At 41.5% G+C, this 20,365-nt stretch overlaps 1 protein-coding gene across 3 annotated transcripts in view; it reads left to right on the top strand.

The window, feature by feature from the left end:
* The window catches only part of NSUN6 (NOP2/Sun RNA methyltransferase 6), a 72,742-nt gene that overhangs the window by 28,796 nt on the left and 23,581 nt on the right, over nucleotides 1-20,365 (top strand). For all 3 annotated transcript variants that reach the window (XM_061126319.1, XM_061126321.1, XM_061126320.1), the window contains 3 exons: nucleotides 9,802-9,883; nucleotides 15,115-15,234; nucleotides 19,118-19,262. In XM_061126319.1, coding sequence (XP_060982302.1) covers nucleotides 9,802-9,883; nucleotides 15,115-15,234; nucleotides 19,118-19,262 — 347 coding nt within the window. The remainder of the gene's footprint in view (nucleotides 1-9,801; nucleotides 9,884-15,114; nucleotides 15,235-19,117; nucleotides 19,263-20,365) is intronic.

The following is a 20,365-nucleotide window of genomic DNA, read 5'->3' as shown; positions in this document are numbered from 1 at the left end:
GGTCCCATTTGTTTATTTTTGTTTTATTTTCATTACTCTAGATGGTGGATTCAAAAAACTATTGCTGTGATTTATGTAAAAGAGTGTTCTGCCTATGTTTTTCTCTATAGAGTTTTGTAGTATCCGGCCTTACATTTAGGTCTTTAATCTGTTTTGAGTTTATTTTTGTATATGGTGTTAAATATATTCTAATTTCATTCTTTTACATGTTGCTGTCCAGTTTTCTCAGAACCACTTATTGAAAAGACTATCTTTTCTCCATTATATATAGTCTTGCCTCCTTTGTCATAGATTAATTGACCATGGGTGTTTGGATTTATTTCTGGGCTTTATGCCTTTAAGTCTTTGTGCTAGTACTAGACTGTTTTGATGACTGTAGCTTTGTATTATAGCTTGAAGCCAGGGTGTCTGATTGCTCTGGTTCTGTTTTTCTTTCTCACGATTGCTTTGGTTATTCAGGGACTTTTGTGTTTTCTGCACAGATTTTAAAAATATATTTATTTATTTACTTACATACTCATTTGGCTCACTAGGTCTTAGTTGTGGCGTTCAGGTTCTAGTTCCCTGACAAGGGATTGAACCTGGGCCCCCTGCACTGGGAGCATGGATTCTTGGCCACTGGACCATCAGGGAAGTCCCTGCGTACAAATTTAAAAGATTTATTGTTCTAGTTCTTTGAAAAATGCCATAAGTAATTTGACAGGAATTGCATTGAATCTGTAGATTGCCTTTGGTAGTATAGTTATTTTGAAAATATGTTGAAAATATTTTCAATCCAAGAACATGGTATATCTTTCCATCTGTTTGTGTCATCTTCAATTTCTTTCATCAGTGTCTTATAGGTTTCAGAGTACAGGTCTTTTGCCTCCTTAGGTAAGTTTATTCCTAGGTATTTTATTCTTTTTGATGCAATGGTAAATGGAATCATTTCCTTCTCTTTATGATCTTTTGTTGTTAGTGTATAGGAATGTAAGAGATTTCTGTATATTTAGTTGGTACCCTGTATATTTATTTGGTACCCTGTACCCTTACGGCAGAAAGTGAAGAGGAACTAAAAAGCCTCTTGACGACTGTGAAGGAGGAGAGTGAAAAAGTTGGCTTAAAGCTCAACGTTTAAGAAAACTAAGATCATGGCATCTGGTCCCATCACTTCATGGGAAATAGATGGGGAAACAGTGGAAACAATGTCAGACTTTATTTTTTGGGGCTCCAAAATCACTGCAGATGGTGATTGCCACCATGAAATTAAAAGACGCTTACTCCTTGGAAGGAAAGTTATGACCAACCTGGATAGCATATTTAAAAGCAGAGACACTTTGCCAACAAAGGTCCGTCTGCTCAAGGTATGGTTTTTCCAGTAGTCATGTAAGGATGTGAGTTGAACGGTGAAGAAAGCTGAGTGCCAAAGAATTGATGCTTTTGAACTGTAGTGTTGGAGAAGACTCTTGAGAGTCCCTTGGACTGTAAGGAGATTCAACCAGTCCATCCTAAAGGAGATCAGTCCTGGGTGTTCATTGGAAGGACTGATGTTGAAGCTGAAACTCCAATACTTTGGCTACCTCTTGCGAAGAGCTGACTCATTGGAAAAGACCCTAATGCTGGGAAGGATTGGGGGCAGGAGGAGAAGGGGACGACAGAGGATGAGATGGCTGGATGGCATCACTGACTGGATGGACATGAGTTTGGGTAGACTCCTGGAGTTTGTGATGGACAGGGAGGCCTGGCATGCCACGATTCATGGGGTTGCAAAGAGTTGGACACGGCTGAGCAACTGAACTGAATTGATAACTGAATTCATTGATAAGCTCTAATAGTTTTCTGGTAGCATCTTTAGGATTTTCTGTGGATAGTATTATGTCATCTGCAGTAATAGTTTTCTTTTCCAATCTGGATTCCTTTTATTTCTTTTTGTTCTCTGATTGCCATGGCTAGGACTTCGAAAACTGTGTTGAATAAAAGTGATGAGTGTGGACATCCTTGTCTTGTTCCTAATCTTAGAGGAAATGCTTTCAGTTTTTCATCATTGAGAATGATGTTAGCTGTAGGTTTGTCATGTGTGGCCTTTGTTATGTTGAAGTATGTTCCCTCTATGCCTACTTTCTGAAGAGTTTTCATCATAAGTGGGTGTTAAATTTTGTCGAAAGCTTTTTCTGCATCTACAGTCATGGTTTTTATTCAGTTTGTTAATGTGTGCGTCACACTTATTGATTTACAGATATTGAAAAATTCTTGCATCCCTGGGATAAATCCCACTTGATCATGGTGTATGATCCTTTTAGTGTATTGTTGCATTTGGTTTGCTAGTATTTTGTTCAGGATTTTTGTATCTATGTCTGTCAGTGATATTGGCCTGTAATTCTCCTTTTTTGTGTGGAATCTTTGGTTTTGGTATCAGGGTGACAGTGGCCTCAGAGAAGAAGTTTGGGAGGGTGCCTTCCTCTGTAATTGTTTGAAATAATTTCATAAGGATAGGTGTTAACTCTTTTCTAAACGTTTGATAAAATTCACCTATGTAACCTTTTAGTCCTGGATTTTGTTTTTTGGAAGTTTTTCTTTTTTTAATTTTTGCCTGTGCTGGGTCTTCACTGCTGTGTGTGGGTTTTCCCTTGTTGCAAAGAGTGGGGCTACTCTCTAGTTGCAGTGCTTGGGTTTCTTGTTGCAGTGGCTTCTCTTGTCATGGAACACAGGCTCTAGGCACTCTGCCTTCTGCAGTTTTGGCTTGTTGGCCCTAGGGTGTGTGGGCTTCAGTAGCTGTGGCACAGGGGCTCATTAGCTGTGGCTTGCGGGCCCTAGAGCATGGACTCAGTATTTGTGGCAGATGGGCTTAGTTGCTGTGTGGCATGTGGAATCTTCCCAGATCAGGGATTGAACCAGTGTCCTCTGCATTGGCGGGCGGATTCTCATCCATTGTGCCAGTAGGGAAGTCCTGCTGGGAGTGTTTTAATCACAGGTTCATTTTCGTTACTTGTGACTGGTCTGTTCATATTTTCTATTTCTTCCCGGTTCAGTTTTGAGAGAGTGTTCATTTCTAAGAATTTGTTCATTTCTTCTAGGTTGTCCATTTTATTGGCATATAGCTGTTTGTAGTAGTCTCTTGTGACACTTTGTATTTCTGTGGTGTCTATTGCAACCTCCCCTTTTTCATTTCTAATTTTATTGATTTGAGCTTTCTTCCTCCGTTTCTTGATAAATCTGGCTGAAGGTTTTTCAATTTTATCTTTTCAAGCATAAGTTTATCTTTTAGTTTCATCGATCTTTTCTGTTGTTTTCTTCATTTCCATTTCATATATTTCTGCTCTGATCTTTATGATTTTCTCTTTGATTTCTTCAGTGATCCACTGGTGGTTTACTAGCATATTGATTAGCTGCCATGTGTTTGTTTTTTTTTTTTTTTTACAGTTTTTTCTTGTGATTTATTTCTAATCTCATAGTATTGTGGTTGGAAAAAATGCTTGATATGATTTAAATTTTCTTACATTTTCCCTGGCTTGATTTGTGGCCCAAGATGTGATCTGTCTTGGAGAAGTTTCATGTGCACTTGAAAAGAATGTGTGTTCTGCTAGTTTCAGATAGAATCTGCTATGAACATAAATAAGTCCATCTGGTTTAATGTGTTAGTTAAGGCCTGTTTCTTCTTATTTTCTGTGTGGATAATCTATCTGTTCATGAAATCTGTTTTAAAGTCTACCAGTATTGTTGTGTTGTTGTCAGTTTCTTCTTTTATGGCTGTTAGCATTTGCCTTAAATTTTGAGGTGCTCCTATGTTGGATGCATGTATATTTGCAGTTGTTATATCTTCTTGGATTGATCCCTTGATTATTATGTAATGTCTTTGTTACTTGTAATAATTTTTATTTTAAAGTCTATTTTGTCTGACAGTGTTGCTACTCCAGCTTTCTTTTGATTTCCATCTTTGTGTAATACTTTTTTTTTCCATCCCCTCACTTTCAGTCTATACGAGTCCCTAAATCTGAAGTGGTTCTCCTGTAGACTGCAAATATGTGATTCTTGTTTTTGTATCCATTCACCCAGTCTCTGTCTTTTGGTTGGAACATTTAATCCAGTTACATTTAAGATAATGATTGATATGTATATATTTTTATTGCCATTCTGCTAATTGTTTTTGGTTTGTTTTTGTAGGTCTTTTTTCTTCTCTTCTTTGGTTCTCTTCTGTTGTGATTTGATGACTAAGTCTTTAGTGTGTGTTTTGATTGCTTTTTCTTTTGTGTGTGTGTGTATCTGCAATAGAAAATTTTTGGTTTGTGGTTCCCATGAGGTTTTGATACAGCAGTTCATATATATTTACAAGATTGTTTTAAGTTGCTGGTCTCCTAATTTCCAGTGGATTGTCAATATCCTGCATTTTACTCTTCTCACACTTGCTGGTTTTGACATAATGTTTGTGTATGGATTATTTCCTACCTTTACTGTATATTTGCCTTTACTGGTGAGCTTTCCCATTCAGAATTTTCTTGTTTCTAGGGTGGCCTTGTCTTTTCCCTCTAGAGAAGTTCCTTTGGCATTTTTTGTGAAGCTGGTTTGGTGGTGTTGAATTCTCTCAGCTTTTGCTTGTCTGTGAAGCTTTTGATTTCTCTGTCGAATCTGATTGAGAGCCTTGCTGAGTAGAGTATTCTTGTAGTAAAATTTTCTTTTCATTGCTTTAAATGTATTGTGCAGAAGCCTTCTGGCCTGCAGAGTTTCTGCTGAATAATCTGACAGTCTTATGGGGAAAAAACCCTTATCTTTTATTTGTTGCTTTTCCCTTGTTGATTTTAGTATTTTCTTTGTTTTTAATTTTTGTCAGTTTGATTAATACACATCTTGGTTTTTCTTCCTCGGATTTATCCAGTGTGGGACTCTGTGCTTCCTGGACTTAGGTGACGTTTCCTTTCCCATGTTAGGGAATTTTCAGTTTTTATCTCTTCAAATATTTTCTCAGGCTCTTTCTTTTCTTTCTGAGACCCCTGTAATGTGAATGTTGGTGCTTTTTAATGTTGTCCCAGAGGTCTCTAGATTGCCCACATTTCTTTTCATTCTTTTTTCTATATTCTGTTCCACAGCAGTCCTTTCCAGCATTCTTCCAGCTCATTTATCTGTTCTTCTTCCTCATTTATTCTGCTATTGACTCATTTTAGTGTATTTTTCATTTCAGTTATTGTATTTCTAACTCTGTTTGTTGTTTAAATTTCCAGGTATTTGTTAAACATTTCTTGTATCTTTTTGCTCTGTGCCTCCATTCTTTTTTTGGATCTTGGATCATCTTTACTGTCATTTCTATGAATTCTTTTTCTGTCTCCTCTTCAGTTAGTTGTTTCCTGGTGTTTTATCTCATTCCTTCGTCTGGAACGTATTTGTCTGCTGTCTCATTTTATCTAACTTTCTGTTTTCTGTTTCACAGACTGCAGGATTGTAGTTCCTCTTTCTTCTGGTGTCTGCCGCTAGGTGGGTGCGGCTGGTCTGAGGGGCTTGTGCAGACTTCCTGGTGGGAGGGACTGGTGCCTGCCCACTGCTGGGTGGAGCTGGGTCTTGTCCCTCTGGTGGGCAGCGCTTTTCAAAGGGTCTGTGTTCAGGAAGACTTTGAAGTGTGGTGCTGAGTGGGACTGTATTTTTGCCCTGTTGGTTGGTTGGCCTGAGGCTTCCCAACACTAGATCCTAAGGGATATATTGGGTGGGACTGGGCCTTGGTGCCAACGAATACTCCCCAGCACCCCTGCCACCAGTGTCCTTGTCCCCACAGTGAGCTACAGGTGTCCCTCGCCTCCCCAGGAGACCCTCCAAGGCCAGCAGATAGGTCTGGCCCAGGCTGCTATGAGGTCTCTCTTTTTCCAGCTGGGTTCCAGGGCACATGAGACCTATGTGTGTGTCCTCTGAGAATGGCGTTTGTTTTCCCTAGTCCTGTGGAATTCCTGTGATCAAGCCCTGCTGGCCTTCAAAGCCGGATGCTCTGGGGTCTCATCCCCCTGATGCTAGACCCCCAGACTGAGGAGCCTGACATGGGCTCAGAACTCTCACTCCTGTGGGAGAACCTCTGTGATACTATTGTTTTCCCATTTCTGGGTCACCCACCTGGCGGGTATAGGGTTTGATTAAACTATGAATGCATCTCTTCTGAAATCTTGTTGCGGCCTCTTCTTTGTCTTTGGAAGTTGAACATCTTTATCTGTGGGTTCTGGTTCTTGTTTGTTTATGGTAGTTCAGTATCCAGTTGTGATTTTGGTGTGTTTGTGAGAGGAGGTGAGCTCAGGTCCTTCTATTCAACCATCTTGTCAGGAAATCAAGAAGCTGTTGATTTTTAAACTCAGCTTTCTGTTAGGCTGTTAGGATTTCTTTGTCTGCCTATGTGAAAAAAAGCATACTTCTGCAACAAAGAAATGCTGCGTTTATATACTGCTTATATTCTTTTTAAACTTTAGAACCGACTCCACTAATAGTGTATTTGGACATTCAGCTAGTGAATTTGTGCCTGTTGGTTTCTTGAATGCCAGCTGGGTCGAATCATCCATAGACTCAGATTGATTAATTTACCAACAGATTGTTTATTCTATGAGGCCTTATATTTTGCATTATTATATGTAGGTACATTGTACAGAAATAGTTTTAAAGGGAAAGAGTAAACTCATACATGAGCAATAACTGGCTAAAATTATTCTTTGTCATGTTATTTTCAATTAAATACTGTACAGATGGGTACTTTTTTGCTGGTAGGTATGGTCAGGAGGAGATAGTCAAAGGGGAACCAGATCCTGAAGTACAGGTAGGACGTGAGTTAGGATGGCAAGTATATGTTAAGTTTCAGTATTTTCCAGAGGACTGGAGTCCTACAGGTCAGAGTCATTTCAATTACAGAGGAGTGATCATTCAGAGCATGCAGTACGGGTCTAGACTCTGGGGGTCGTGACAGGGTGTTGATCAAGGTAAGTGCCCAGTTGACTCAATGAAGAGTCAACTTTTGACTTGAGGCAGTGACATTTCAGGTTTTTGTATTTTCTGCTAAGAGGAAGAAACCCTTAGCAGATTTAATGGTTTGATTTAACCCTGATTGGAGCAAGGACAAGAGTCTTAACTCTGAGTGAAGGAGCAGATTTGGAGAAACCGAGTGTTAAACAGATGAGTGAGGGTAAAAGGCATGGGGTGAAGAAGAAAAGGAGTTAACCTTTGTTGTCAGACCCACTGCAGTGACATTCATAAATATCTACTGAAATTATGTCACTCTTACAGGGCGGGATAAACTTACTCTGCTGTGGCGTAATAAGAAATACATAGGGAATTACCTGCCAGCCCAGTGGTTTGGATCCCATGCTTCCGTTGCAGAGGCCTGGGTTTGATCCCTGGTCCGGGAACTAAGATCCCATGTGCCACTGGAGGTGTCCAAAAAAAAAAAAGCTAGTACATAAAAAATTTGATCTTTGTCCCAGGTTCCTGACAACTTGCTCCTAAAACTTGTGGAATCTCAGGAGTGATAAGAGTGTTTTTGTATCCCCTCCAGACAGTTGTATCCCCATACACAATGGGGGCTGTTTGCCAAAGCAGCCAAGCATGTGATTAGAAGGCTGGCACTTGCAGTGCCTTTGGTGTATCTCTGGGGAAGGAAAAGGGACTGGAGATTGAACTAAGCGCCAGTGACCAGTGATTTAATTGGTCTAGTGTATGGAATGAAACTGGGCTTCCCGAGTCACTCAGTGGTAAAGAATCGCCTGCCGACGCAGGAGACATGGGTTCGATCCCTGGGTTGGGAAGATCCCCTGGAGAGGAAAGGGCAACTCACTCCAGTTTTCTTGCCTGGGAAATCCCATGGACAGAGGAGCCTGGCAGGCTGCAGTACATGGAGCTGCAAAAGAGTTGGGCCAACTGAGCAACTGCACAACAACAGTGTAGTGAAATTGCCGTAAAACCCAGTGAACGACAGGGCTTGGACACTTTCCAGGGTGGTGAACACATCCAGGCTCTGAGAGGGTGGTGCCTCCGTGCCCCCTCCCGGAACGTGCCCTGCATCCCTTTGATTTGGTTGTATCCTTCATTATAAAGTGGCAATCATAAATGCACTGTTCTCTCGGGTCTGTGAGTCATTCTGGTGCACTCTCGAAGCTGAGGAGAGAGTCTTGGGAACCTCCACATTCACAGCCAGGTGGCAGCCTGGGAAGTGCAGTTGGCACGTGGCCCGGTCCAGTCTTGTTGGACTGAACCTGCGGATTCTGACGATGACCCCAGGCAATCTGTCAGAAGGGAACTGAATTGTAGGTTAGCCACTCGGTGTCCAGAGAGGTGGAGAGTTGGTGGGTGTGAGAAAGGACCCCACACATTTGGTGTCAGAAGTGTTGTGAGCAGAATTAGCCCACCTGCCTACAGCAAGTAGGGTCCACTCCGTCTGTGTAGGTGCTTCCCTGCCCAGACCAGTTCATAAGCTCTGAGCTTGTCTACCTGCTGTGTCTATAGGCTCTGGTCTTGTTCTCCCCACCTGGACTCTCTTCTCTGCTTGTACCCTTGAACTCATTCAAATCCTGATTCTTTTTTAATTTTTTATTTATTTTGGCTGTGTTGGCTCTTTGTTCTTGCTGGATGGGCTTTTCTCTAGTTGCAGCGAGCATAGGCTACTCTCTAGTTGCAGTATGCAGGCTTCTCATTGCAGTGTCTTCTCTTGTTGTGGAGCGCGGGCTCTAGGGCATGGGGGCTTCAGTAGTTGTGGCATGTGGGCTCAGTAGTTGCAGCTCCTGGGCTCTAGAGCACAGGCTTAGTAGCTGTGGCACATGGGCTTAGTTGTCCCACGGTGTGCGGGATCTTCCCGGATCAGGGATTGAACCTGGGTCCCCTGCATTGGCAGGCAGATTCTTTACCACTGAGCCGCTGGAGAAACCCCATGTCCTGATTCTTGTCTTTACCTTTATGATCAGACTGTGCTTCTTTCCGTGCCCTCTAATCCTTGGAACAGCACGTCGATTCCCGCCTTCTCTCCCCCTCTGGTGTGGCCTGTGTGCCTGGCCATGCTTGGCTTTCTCAGACAGTGTACTTGTGTGCTCTGGAGAGACTCCGAGTCTTCTGACTGCAGTATACATGTTTCGGTGGATCACTTTCGTCTGTGCTGTCCTGGCCCCTGGCCATTTCTTCTGTGGTCCGTTCCACCGCCACTCACAGTAGGGACAGAGGTGGTAAAGGTCAGCCCATGGGTTGTGTCAGCACTGGGCAGTCACCCTCTAAAGAGTTGAGAGGGAAGCAGGGAGGCACGTTTGTAATGGCTTAGCACCACCATGATTCTTACATAGATTTTTATTTTTCATACAAGTACTGAGCATAGTGGCTGGCAAAATGAAGCTTCCATAAAATGTTTATTGAATCAAAAGGCTGATAACAGTGACCATAAATCTATTACTAAAGATGAGAATGCATCAGTGAGTAAAGACTCAGAGGGTCTTTGCTTTTTAGTCTATTCACATCTCTGAATGCAGTGGTACCTAATGTGTCTTTATCCTTTTAATGCTCCCAGTGGCCTTCTCTGTTGTGGGTAAAAATTCAGAAATAATCCACAGGAATACTCTTTAAATATTTTGGTGTTGAATAGAAAAAGGTTTTTAAAAGGTGGAACATCTTATATTTGACATACCAGTTGGTGTATTCCTAGAAGTGGAGTTTGTATTGTTCAGTCAATCATGTCTGACTCTTTGCGACCCCATGGACTGCAGCATGCCAGGTTTCCCTGTCCTTCATCTTCTCCTGGAGCTTGCTCAAACCTGTGTCCATTGAGTTGGCGATGCCATTTATGTAGACTGTTTAATTTACACTGAGTAACTTTAGATTTCCATTTTTCAGAGGTGTAGGCGTAAGAATGACAGAGCCAGTGTATCTCAGCCCTTCATTTGATAATGTACTGCCCAACTACTTATTTTTACAGGTAAGTGTTTGTGAAAGCAAATATTTAGTGATATTGAAATATCCTTCAGTGAATTATTTGAAATCTAAAGATTTGTTTCTGTTAACATTTTTTTTTTTTTTGCAGTGTATTTGTATATTTTCTGATCTACCTTTGGTAGCAAGAAAAAGCTGAGATTTTCAACTACGTTTTCTCCCTTCCTTTGCTCAACAGTGTTTTAATAGCTTATTGTAATGATTGCTTTCCATCTCAGCATATTAATCCTTAAATAATGCATGCATTTGCTATACATATTAGTGTTCCACATGTGCCTGTGAGTGAGGTTCAAGTGGTTTACTATTAGCAGATTTTGGTCAGATGGTTATCAATTGCTGTGATATAACAAGTAATTTGTTTTGCCTTATCCAGTTTATGATGTACTTTCATATACAGTAACTGATATGATTTGTTACAATCTACTGGTTAGATGGCAGCATTATCATTACTGTTATTATTATTTCCAATATAAGAAAAGGAAAGATATACCAATATGAATGCAGAGTTCCAAAGAATAGCAAGGAGAGATAAGAAAGCCTTCCTCTGTGATCAATGCAAAGAAATAGAGGAAAACAATAGAATGGGAAAGACTAGAGATTTCTTCAAGAAAGTTAGAGATACCAAGGGAACATTTCATGCAAAGATGGGCACAATAAAGGACAGAAATGGCATGGACCTAACAGAAGCAGAAAATATTAAAAAGAGGTGGCAAGGATACACAGAACTATACAAAAAAGATCTTCATGACCCAGATAATCATGATGGTGTGATCACTCACCTAGAGCCAGACATCCTGGCATACAAAGTCAAGTGGGCCTTAGGAAGCATCACTAAGCTAGTGGATATGATGGAATTCCAGTTGAGCTATTTCAAATCCTGAAAGATGATGTTGTGAAAGTGCTGCACTCAATATGCCAGCAAATTTGGAAAACTCAGCAGTGGCCACAGGACTGGAAAAAGGTCAGTTTTCATCCCAGTCCCAAAGAAAGGCAGTGCTAAAGAATGCTCAAACTGCTGCACAATTGTACTCATCTCACATGCTAGTACAGTAATGCTCAAAATTCTCCAAGGCAGGCTTCAACAATATGTGAACCGTGAACTTCAAGATGTTCAAGGTGGATTTAGAAAAGGCAGAGGAACCAGAGATCAAACTGCCAACATCCGTTGGATCATTGAAAAAGCAGGAGAGTTCCAGAAAAATATCTATTTCTGCTTTATTGATTATGCCAAAGCCTTTGTGTGGATCACAACAGACTGTGGAAAATTCTGAGAGAGATGGGCATGCCAGACCACCTGACCTGCCTCTTGAGAAACCTGTATGCAGGTCAGGAAGCAACAGTTAGAACTGGACATGGAACAACAGACTGGTTCCAAATGGGAAAAGGAGTATGTCAAGACTGTAAATTGTCATCCTACTTATTTAACTTATATGCAGAGTACATCATGAGAAATGCAGGACTGGATGAAGCACAAGCTGGAATCAAGATTGCCGGGAGAAATATCAATAACCTCAGATATGCAGATGACACCACCCTGATGGCAGAAAGTGAAGAGGAACTAAAAAGCCTCTTGATGAAAGTGAAAGAGGAGAGTGAAAAAGTTGGCTTAAAGCTCAACATTCAGAAAACTAAGGTCATGGCTGGTCCCATCACTTCGTGGCAAATAGATGGGGAAACAGTGGAAACAGTTACACGCTTTTTTTTGGCTGCAAAATCACTGCAGGTGGTGACTGCAGCCATGAAATTAAAAGACGCTTACTCCTTGGAAGAAAAATTATGACCAACCTAAACAGCATATTAAAAAGCAGAGACATTACTTTGCCAACAGAGGTCCATCTAGTTGAAACTTTGGTTTTTCCAAAGTTGGAATCTAAAAAAAAACTGAGCACTGAAGAATTGATGCTTTTGAACTGTGGTGTTGGAGAAGACTCTTGAGAGTCCCTTAGACTGCAAGGAGATCTTGCCAGTCCATCCTAAAGGAAATCAATCCTGAATATTCATTGGAAGGACTGGTGCTGAAGCTGAAACTCCAATACTTTGGCCACCTGATGCGAAGAACTGACTATTGGAAAAGACCCTGATGCTGGAAAAGATTGAAGGCGGAAGGAGAAGGGGATGACAGAGGATGAGATGGTTGAATGGTATCACTGACTCAATGGACATGAGTTTGAGTAAACTCCGGGAGTTGGTAATGGACAGGGAGGTCTGGTGTGCTGCAGTCCATGGTGTTGCGAAGAGTCAGACATGACTGAACTACTGAACTGAAAGAAGTCAAGTAGAAACAGAAGCATTTTGTGGATTTGTATGTATCTCTATCAGTTAAATAAATGAAAATGATTCCTGAAAAGTTTAAGATGGCCACAAACTTAAGGCAGTGGTACTTGTAACACATAGAACAAGTCATTTAGTAGTGTGTCAGGTTCTGGCTTTTTTCTTACACTTGGTACTTAAAATGTGAGTGCTCTCTTGTTTGAAATAATTTTTACTAAAACCTAAGATAAGAAACTACAGAAGGAAAAATTCTGTTGAGATGACCATGATTTTAAGACCTTTCAGTGAAAAAGCGAAAATCGCTGGAGATTAAATGGAGAAGGCAGTAAAGAAAGAATAACTTTGTGCCTGCTCTTATTTACCCACTGCCTTTCAGCGCCTTTACCCTTTTTTAAAAACAATTAAAAAAGTTGTTTTTATTTTTGGCTGTGTTGGGTTTTCTTTGCTGTGTGGGCTTTTCTCTAGTTGTGGTGTGCGGGCTTCTCGTTGCGGGGGCTTCTCTTGTTGTGGGGCACAGGCTCCAGGTACACAGGCTTCAGTAGCTGTTGTACATGGGCTTATTTTCTCTGTGGCACATGGAGTCTTCCCAGACCAGGGATTGAACCCGTGTACCCTGGATTGGCAGTGGATTCCTATCCACTGTGCCACCGGGGAAGTCCTCAGAGCCTTCAAATACCATCGTGTTAACAAGGAATTTATTTCAAACCACAGTCTGTATAGACCAATTTCTATGTAGCTCTACTTTTTAAAAGCTAAAAAATGTTCAGCTGTTGCTGAAAGTCACAGATGTCAATCAGTTCATCAAAAATGCCCTAAGTGTTGTCCAGATTCCTTTGCTTCTGATGTTCCTTTCAGATCACAACAAAAGTAAAAATGTAAATGGCTTCCCTAGACCCAGATGTCAAATGTTCCTTAGGATCTATCTCATCAAGCAGGCAGCAGACAAATGTATTTGCTTTCTTTCCTATCTGTTGATTCAATATTAAAAAAAAAAAGTTACTTCCCAAGTGGTGTCCTGTGATGTAACGTGCTGGAAATGTAAACATTGATTTTTCTGTTCAGGTCTTTATATTTTCTGAGCAGCAGGTTCACTCCTGGTGTCTTTGACATCATTGGTTCAGCCCATCCAATAGAATTCTTTGTTGGGAACAAGATTGACAAAATGAGCAAGGTGATTGGACATGGCATAAAAAACTGAAATTGCAGCTATGTCCCTGGTATCTTCTTGGTTGAGGCTGTGCACCTGGAGCTTTTTGAAACGGTCATCTGTTATGTCATCAGCTTGGGAAATAGCAAGCACCCATTCCAGCATGGGAAATAGCAAGCACCCATTCCAGCATTGCCTTTTCCTGGGCAGGGAGGTCCGACTTCCTGTAGTTAACGCAGACCTGGTCAGAGAGCACTGGGTTCTTCGAGAAGACCCTTTATTGGGCACTGTGGACGACCATGCTATGTGAGCACCTGTTGGCTAGGCTGATCACCCAAATGATGAGCTCCCTGTCAGCTTTGCTGAGCTGGTCTGGTTTCTTTGTTGCAGGTGGCATTGTAATAAGCAAAAAGGCTCTGAATTTCAATGGCCGGTGAAACAACACTTTAAATACATTTGGTAAAAATGCTGTCATCAGCCGCATGACACTGAGGCTGCAGAGCAGTGACGTGTGCGTTGGTGCTAATACTCGGTGTACGCCCGTCTGTGCACAGAGGGAAGGAGAGCTTGCTTGTCTGTGTCTCCTTCCTCACCGTTGGTTTTCTCTTTTGAAGGGGTGATCTTGGATTCACTTGAGCACTGTAACCCTCTCAAGTTTCTGAGTACCTGTGAATCGATGTGTTTCAGCGTGAGAATGAATGGAAACCTTTGAACTTAAAAAACAGCATGCATGCTGGATTTCCCTGGTGGTCCAGTGGTTAGGACTTCCTGCTCACAGTGTAGAGGGTACAGATCCAATCCCCGGATGCCTCATGGTGTGGCCTAAAACATTAAAAAAATAAATAAAAAATAGCCCTATGCTTGTTAACCTCTTATTTTTTTTTCCTGCCAAGCAATTTTGAAAATAAATGATTATGTAATGTTATTCTATCATACTGAAGGCTGACCCGCCATCCTCCAGTCTTTATATAGTGAATACTAATAATGTGTTAATAATTTAGTAAAAATTTATACCTATAGATGGAGGTACTTTTGACTTGTGTAATCTTTCATAATATATTTCTGAGTGCCAGCCAGAAATAGCTAAAATATTTTCACTTTCTGTTGCTGAAGTGTGGTCGTGGTGGGGAGATAGGAACCCGGATATTCCTTTAAGAGGCATCAGTGGCATAAAACGAAGATTCTTAGTTGGAATTAGCAAAGCACCTCATATGGCAAGGTTTTGTACATTTTCTGGGTAAAAAGATACAAAGCTTTTTCACACTTATAAGACATCTCTCGCCTCCAGGATGTTGAGAACCATTGAATTGAAAAAGGACAGTGTGCAATTTTTGGTGAATTGATTGGGGAAATGTGTCATGCATGTGTGTGTTTGTGTGTATGGATGCCCTGTGAGATCACAAGATACACTGGGAAATTAAGAATTTTCTGACACTGGTATATTTACAAAAAACATACTCTTGGCTGAGGATGTTGTACTGGGCTACCTCCGGTAATCTCTTTTTAAAAATTATTTATTTTTTTATGGCTGCTCTGGGTCTTTGTTACTGAGCACGAGCTTTATCTCATTGTGGTGCAGGGGCTACTCTCTAGTTGCGGTGTGCGGGTTTAGTTGCTCTACGGCAAGTGGGATCTTCCTGGACCAGGGATCGAACCTACGTCCTCAGCATTGGCAGGCAGATTCCTAAGCACTAGACCACCACGGAAGTCCCTCCAGTAATCTCTGCTTTCTCTTGTTTCTGAAATTTAAAGTGATCTAGAGTCATTGACCGCTGATCATTTTATTTTTTTCCTTATAGAATTTGCCGTCTGCTGTAGTAAGTCATGTTCTGGATCCTCAGCCTGGAGAGAAGATTCTAGATTTGTGTGCAGCTCCCGGAGGCAAAACAACACACATTGCAGCACTCATGCACGATCAGGTGAGGCCTTCTGTGTGCAGAACTGCTCATGGTGTGTCACTCGTGTCATTGTCCCAAAAGAAAAGTCTGTCCTTGGGTCACTGTAGCTCAGATTTGACTGCTTTTTCCTCCATATGCATATTTGCTGTGCTTAAAGCTGTGTGGCTTTGTAACCACTCTGTGCTTCAACTGAGATTCTTCAGCTCAAGAAATGTATGCAAGTTGATGTTACCTTTCCTGTTTGTTTCAAATTCCATAAAACCAGATGGTTCCTAAAATATACATGCTAGTAGCTTCAGTTACAATAGCTTGCTTTCTTTAAAAAAAAATTATTTTATATTGGAGTATAGCTGATTAATAATGTGATAGTTTCAGGTGGACAGCAAAGGAATCTAAAATGAGGCAATGAACTTGCAGCTTTCTTGATCAAGAGTCAGATTTTAATAGATTGCTGGACTGATTAAAAAAAATACTTATCCTTACGATGAGTACTGGGTTACATCAGTAAACCAGAGTGACCAAAATGTCCTTCTTCATGGAGCTTACATTCCAGTAAAGGGACACCGATAACAAATAAATGAGTAGAAGATAAGGCGTATGTAATTGTGGTAAGGGGTGTGGTGAAACAAAGGGAGGGCTCTGGGGCTTGGGAATGTGGCAAGAAGGGAGAGTGAGTTTGTAGTTTCATGTGGGTAGCAAGGGAGAGCCACCCTGGGAAGGTGGTATTTGGGAAAGATTTACAGGTGGGAAGGATGTTTCAGTGAGAGGAAATGATAAGAGTGAATACACTGAGGCTGGAGGCTGTCTTGACTTTTGGGGGGAACCTGCGTAGTTTTGCTGTGTGGACTAAGTGATGAGGGAGAGAATCAGAGAGATGGGGTCAGGCCCGAGGCGTTTTGGCAGAGGAGCTTTGCCAGGGTCTGAGGGGACTTCACACCTGCCCCAGAGATGGGAGATTGCTTCTTACATTGGCCGAGGCCTCAGACAAGCTGTAAGAGGGTGGAATAGATTCAGAGAGGCCACTTAGGAGACAGTAATTCAGGGGACATCACAGAGGGGGTGAGAAGTTGGGCAGATTCTGGCTATATTTTCAAGCTGGAGCTATTAGGAGTTGTTGGTGGGTTGGATGTGGGTTGTGAAATGAGAGACTAACAGGGGGGTGACTCCCTAGGTTTTTGGCCAGAGAACCTGGAGAGACAGAGCTGCTGGATTGGGAGGACTCTGAGAGGAGTGCATTTGGCAGGGAACAATCAACCATGTTGTTGTTGTTGTTCAGTTGCTCAGTCGTGTCCGACTCTTTGCAACCCCATGGACTGCAGCACACCAGGCTTCCCTGTCCTTTACTGTCTCCTGGAGTTTGCTCAAACTCAGTTAGTGATGCCATCCAACCATCTCATCCTCTGTCATCCTCTTCTTCTGCCTTCAATCTTTCCCAGCATCAGAGTCTTTTCCAGTGAGTTGGCTCTTCATATCAGGTAGCCTTCAGCTTCAGCATCAGTGTTGTTTAAAAACAGCCATACAGCCTGGCTGGCTTACGGCTTACTCCTGAGTCCATTCTGGAGTCTGTGTGATTCAGTCGATCCCAGCCTGCCTGGCTCTAGCACTGGGTCAGTGATGGGTTAGCCAGAGGTTCTGATGACGTTGGTGGGCTCTCTTACGTGGGTTGGATGGTATTGGCTCAGCTGAGGCCACTGGAGTGTCTTGCTTCTGGTCCCTGTGGGGCCGGGGTGCTCGCCCAGCCGAGGGCAGTAGTGAGGGTCAGCAGTGGCAGAGGACAAAGCAGAGCAAGGATGCTTTTGGAGTGCTTTTCGCATCTCTGCCTACATCACCTTTGCTGTCATCCTATTGGCCAGTGGAAACCACGTGGCTGAGACCTGCTGGGACCAGCCGAGTGTTGCAAGGTCAACAGCAGAGAATATGTGAAGACTTGAAAAATTGGGGCTGTTTAGGCAACTTCCCAGTGGGCTAGCACCCCAGGAACCTGAATAGAAATAATTGAGTCAGAATTGAATCCCAGATTTCATTACTGCTTTTGATTCGTTGTCATTGTTGATTTGTTCTAATATAATTAATCAGACTTTGTGTAAGTGTAGCCTCCTGTCTTGTTCTTCGGTAAAAGCAACCTTCAGCCAGTGCACTTTCTCCTTCACTGTAGATACACTGGAACCTTATTCTGGTGGTTTTTGCCTACTTTTCCAGTTCCACTCACTTGAAATGGTTTTCCTGTCCATCACAATATTAATTGGAATGGTGCTGACTGCTCAACCTGGTGTCACCTCCAGGAACATGATGAGCAAATCTTCGGTACTGTATAGTCTATGCAGTCAGTGCATATGTCACACAAGAACGGAAAAAAGCAAAATACATTGAAGAGTTTGTGTCAGTATCTCTGCCGAACCATTTCACAAGAGCGTTTTAAAATACCATGTGAATATCACAGTTCAGTTTAGTTGCTCAGTCATGTCCGACTTTGCGACCTCATGGACCACAGGCCTCCCTGTCCATCACCAACTCCCAGAGCTTGCTCAAATTCATGTCCATCGAGTCAGTGATGCCATCCAACCATCTCATCCTCTGTCATCCTCTTCTCCTACCTTCAATTTTTCCCAGCATCAGGGTCTTTTCAAATGAGCCAGTTCTTGGCATCAGGTGGCCAAACTATTGGAGCTTCAGTTTCAGCATCAGTCCTTCCAATGAATATTCAGGACCGATTTCCTTTAGGATTGACAGATTTGATCTCCTTGCAGTCCAAGGGACTCTCAAGAGTCTTCTCCAACACCACAGTTCAAAAGCATCAATTCTTAAGTGTTCAGCCTTCTTTATGGTCCAATTCATCACATACGTGACTTCTGGAAAAACCGTAGCTTTGACTGTGAATATCACAGCCTATTCAGGAAACTGTAGCCTCTTGTCTTTAATGACTTTTTTAAAATATTTTTTTTAATATGGACCATTTTAAAAGTATTGAATTTGTTGCAATATTATTTCTGTTTTTTCATGTTTTCTTTTTTTGGCTGCGCCGCTGCATGTGTGATCTTAGCTCCCCAGCTGGGAATCAAACCCGCACCCTCTGCCTTGGAACATGAAGTCTTAACCACTGGACTGCCAGAAAAGTCCCTATTGACTTTGACTTAAAGTGTTTCCATGTAAAATTATTTTTGAACTATTTTTTATAGCTCAGAACATTTTGCTGTGATACAGGTTAATATTTTTCTGTCTTTGTCAGAATTCACATGAATTTTGTTACGTGTACATAGCTCAGAAAGTACTGGGATGAAGGCTGATTGTACAAGTAACATTCGTCTGTATATCAGAGTTTTAGAAGGCAAATGTCTCAGAAAAACATGCTCTTCCAGAGATGAGCAGGGCACATCAAATTGGTGATATTTTAATATTTATCTCAAATGGATATTTTAAAGTTTCTTTGTGTGATAAGTCGCTTCAGTCGTGTCTGAGTCTGTGACCCCATGGGCTGTAGCCCGCCAGGCTCCTCAGGCAAGAAGACTGTAGTGGATTGCCATGCTGTCCTCCAGGGGATCTTCCAGACCCAAGGACTGAATCCACGTCTCCTACATCTCCTGCATTAGTAGGCAGGTTCTTTACCATTAGCACCACCTGGGAGAAGATTGCTAACACTGCTGTTCAGTTTTGAGTTCTGTGGAGTGAAAGTAGATGGGCATTATAAGAAAATTATCTGGCAAGATTGTGTTCTTTAAAAAGAAATGCTTAATAGGTAGTCGGTGTAAATTTAGTATACATTTGGATGATGAATTCACCTTTAAAACTGGGGGAAGCAGGAAAGTGGCAAAGAGTATAATTATTCATGAGTTTTTTTCTTTGATAATTTTCATGATTCCTTTGTATTTGAACTTTTTTATGTTTCTTTCTTTCTTTTTTTTTTTAGGGAGAAGTGATAGCACTGGATAAAATATCCAGCAAAGTAGAAAAAATAAAGCAGAATGCATTATTGTTAGGATTGAATTCCATCCGGGCATTTTGCTTCGATGGAACAAAGGCCCTTAAACTTGATATGGTTAAGGACACAGACGGTGAGTTAAATTTTATCTTTCAAAGGATTCTGTAATTGGTATTTACAAACAGTCAGATTTTGCTGCCTTTGTGCCAGCTCCTAAATATCCATAGGGCCTTGAAACTCTGTCATGGATCTAAGATATTTTGGCATAATAGATGTCTTTTTTTGCTTTTCATCTCATCTTTGAATATCCAGTTTTAAATACAGAATCAAACCTCCAAGACTTGGTCAAAACAAACTCTTTGTTCTTAGCCTATTTGTTTTAGTTTCATATTACAGCTCAGGAAGTTGAGATTCGATATGAGCCTTTCAGTTTTATGATTCTTCGTGTTTCATTTTTCGTGAGGAATTGGTGATATGTAGAACTAGAAAGGAAAAACTGCAGTGATTCTTGTTCTGGAATAAAATATTGCATTGGTTAAATCTGTTTCTGTATCTTTGTTTCCATTTAGACTTTGTTTCATAAAGTACTCATGGAACTTGCATATTTTAATCAATTATGGGCATTGTTTTCCTAGAATGTTTATTGATTAGATGCTGTGATTCATGTGATTTGTAAAAGGCAATTTTTTAATTGGAGGATAATTACTTCACAGTTTTGTGTTTCTGGTGTACAACATTGCGAATCAGCTGTACATGTTCACACATCCCCTCCCTCCTGAGCCTCCCTCCCAACCCCACATCCCACCCCTCGAGGTCCCTACAGAGCCCCAGGCTCCCAGTGTTTCACAGAAACGTCCACGAGCTGTCTGTCTTAAACATGGTGGTGTATATATGTCAGTACTGCTTTCTCAGTTTGTTCCATTCTCTCCTTCCCCTGCTGTGTGCACAAGTCTGTTCTCTAGTCTGTGTCTCTTCCTCTCCTGCAGATAAGTTCATCAGTACCATTTATCTAGTTTCCATATATATGTGTTAAGGTACGGTATTTGTTTTCCTCATTTACTTCACTCTGTGTGACAGACTCTAGATTCAGCTGCGTCACTGCAGATGACCCAATTTTGTTACTTTTTATGGCTGAGTAATATTCCATTGATACATGTATCACATCTTCTTCTTGTATTCATCTGTCTGTAGACAGCTAGGTTGCTTCCATGTCCTGGCTACTGTAAATAGTGCTGC

Source organism: Dama dama, chromosome 23 (assembly GCF_033118175.1).
Source record: "Dama dama isolate Ldn47 chromosome 23, ASM3311817v1, whole genome shotgun sequence".
NCBI classification, from domain to species: Eukaryota; Metazoa; Chordata; class Mammalia; order Artiodactyla; family Cervidae; genus Dama; species Dama dama.
The sequence above is the reverse complement of the archived record's forward strand: the minus strand, read 5'-3'. Positions and strand labels throughout refer to the sequence as shown.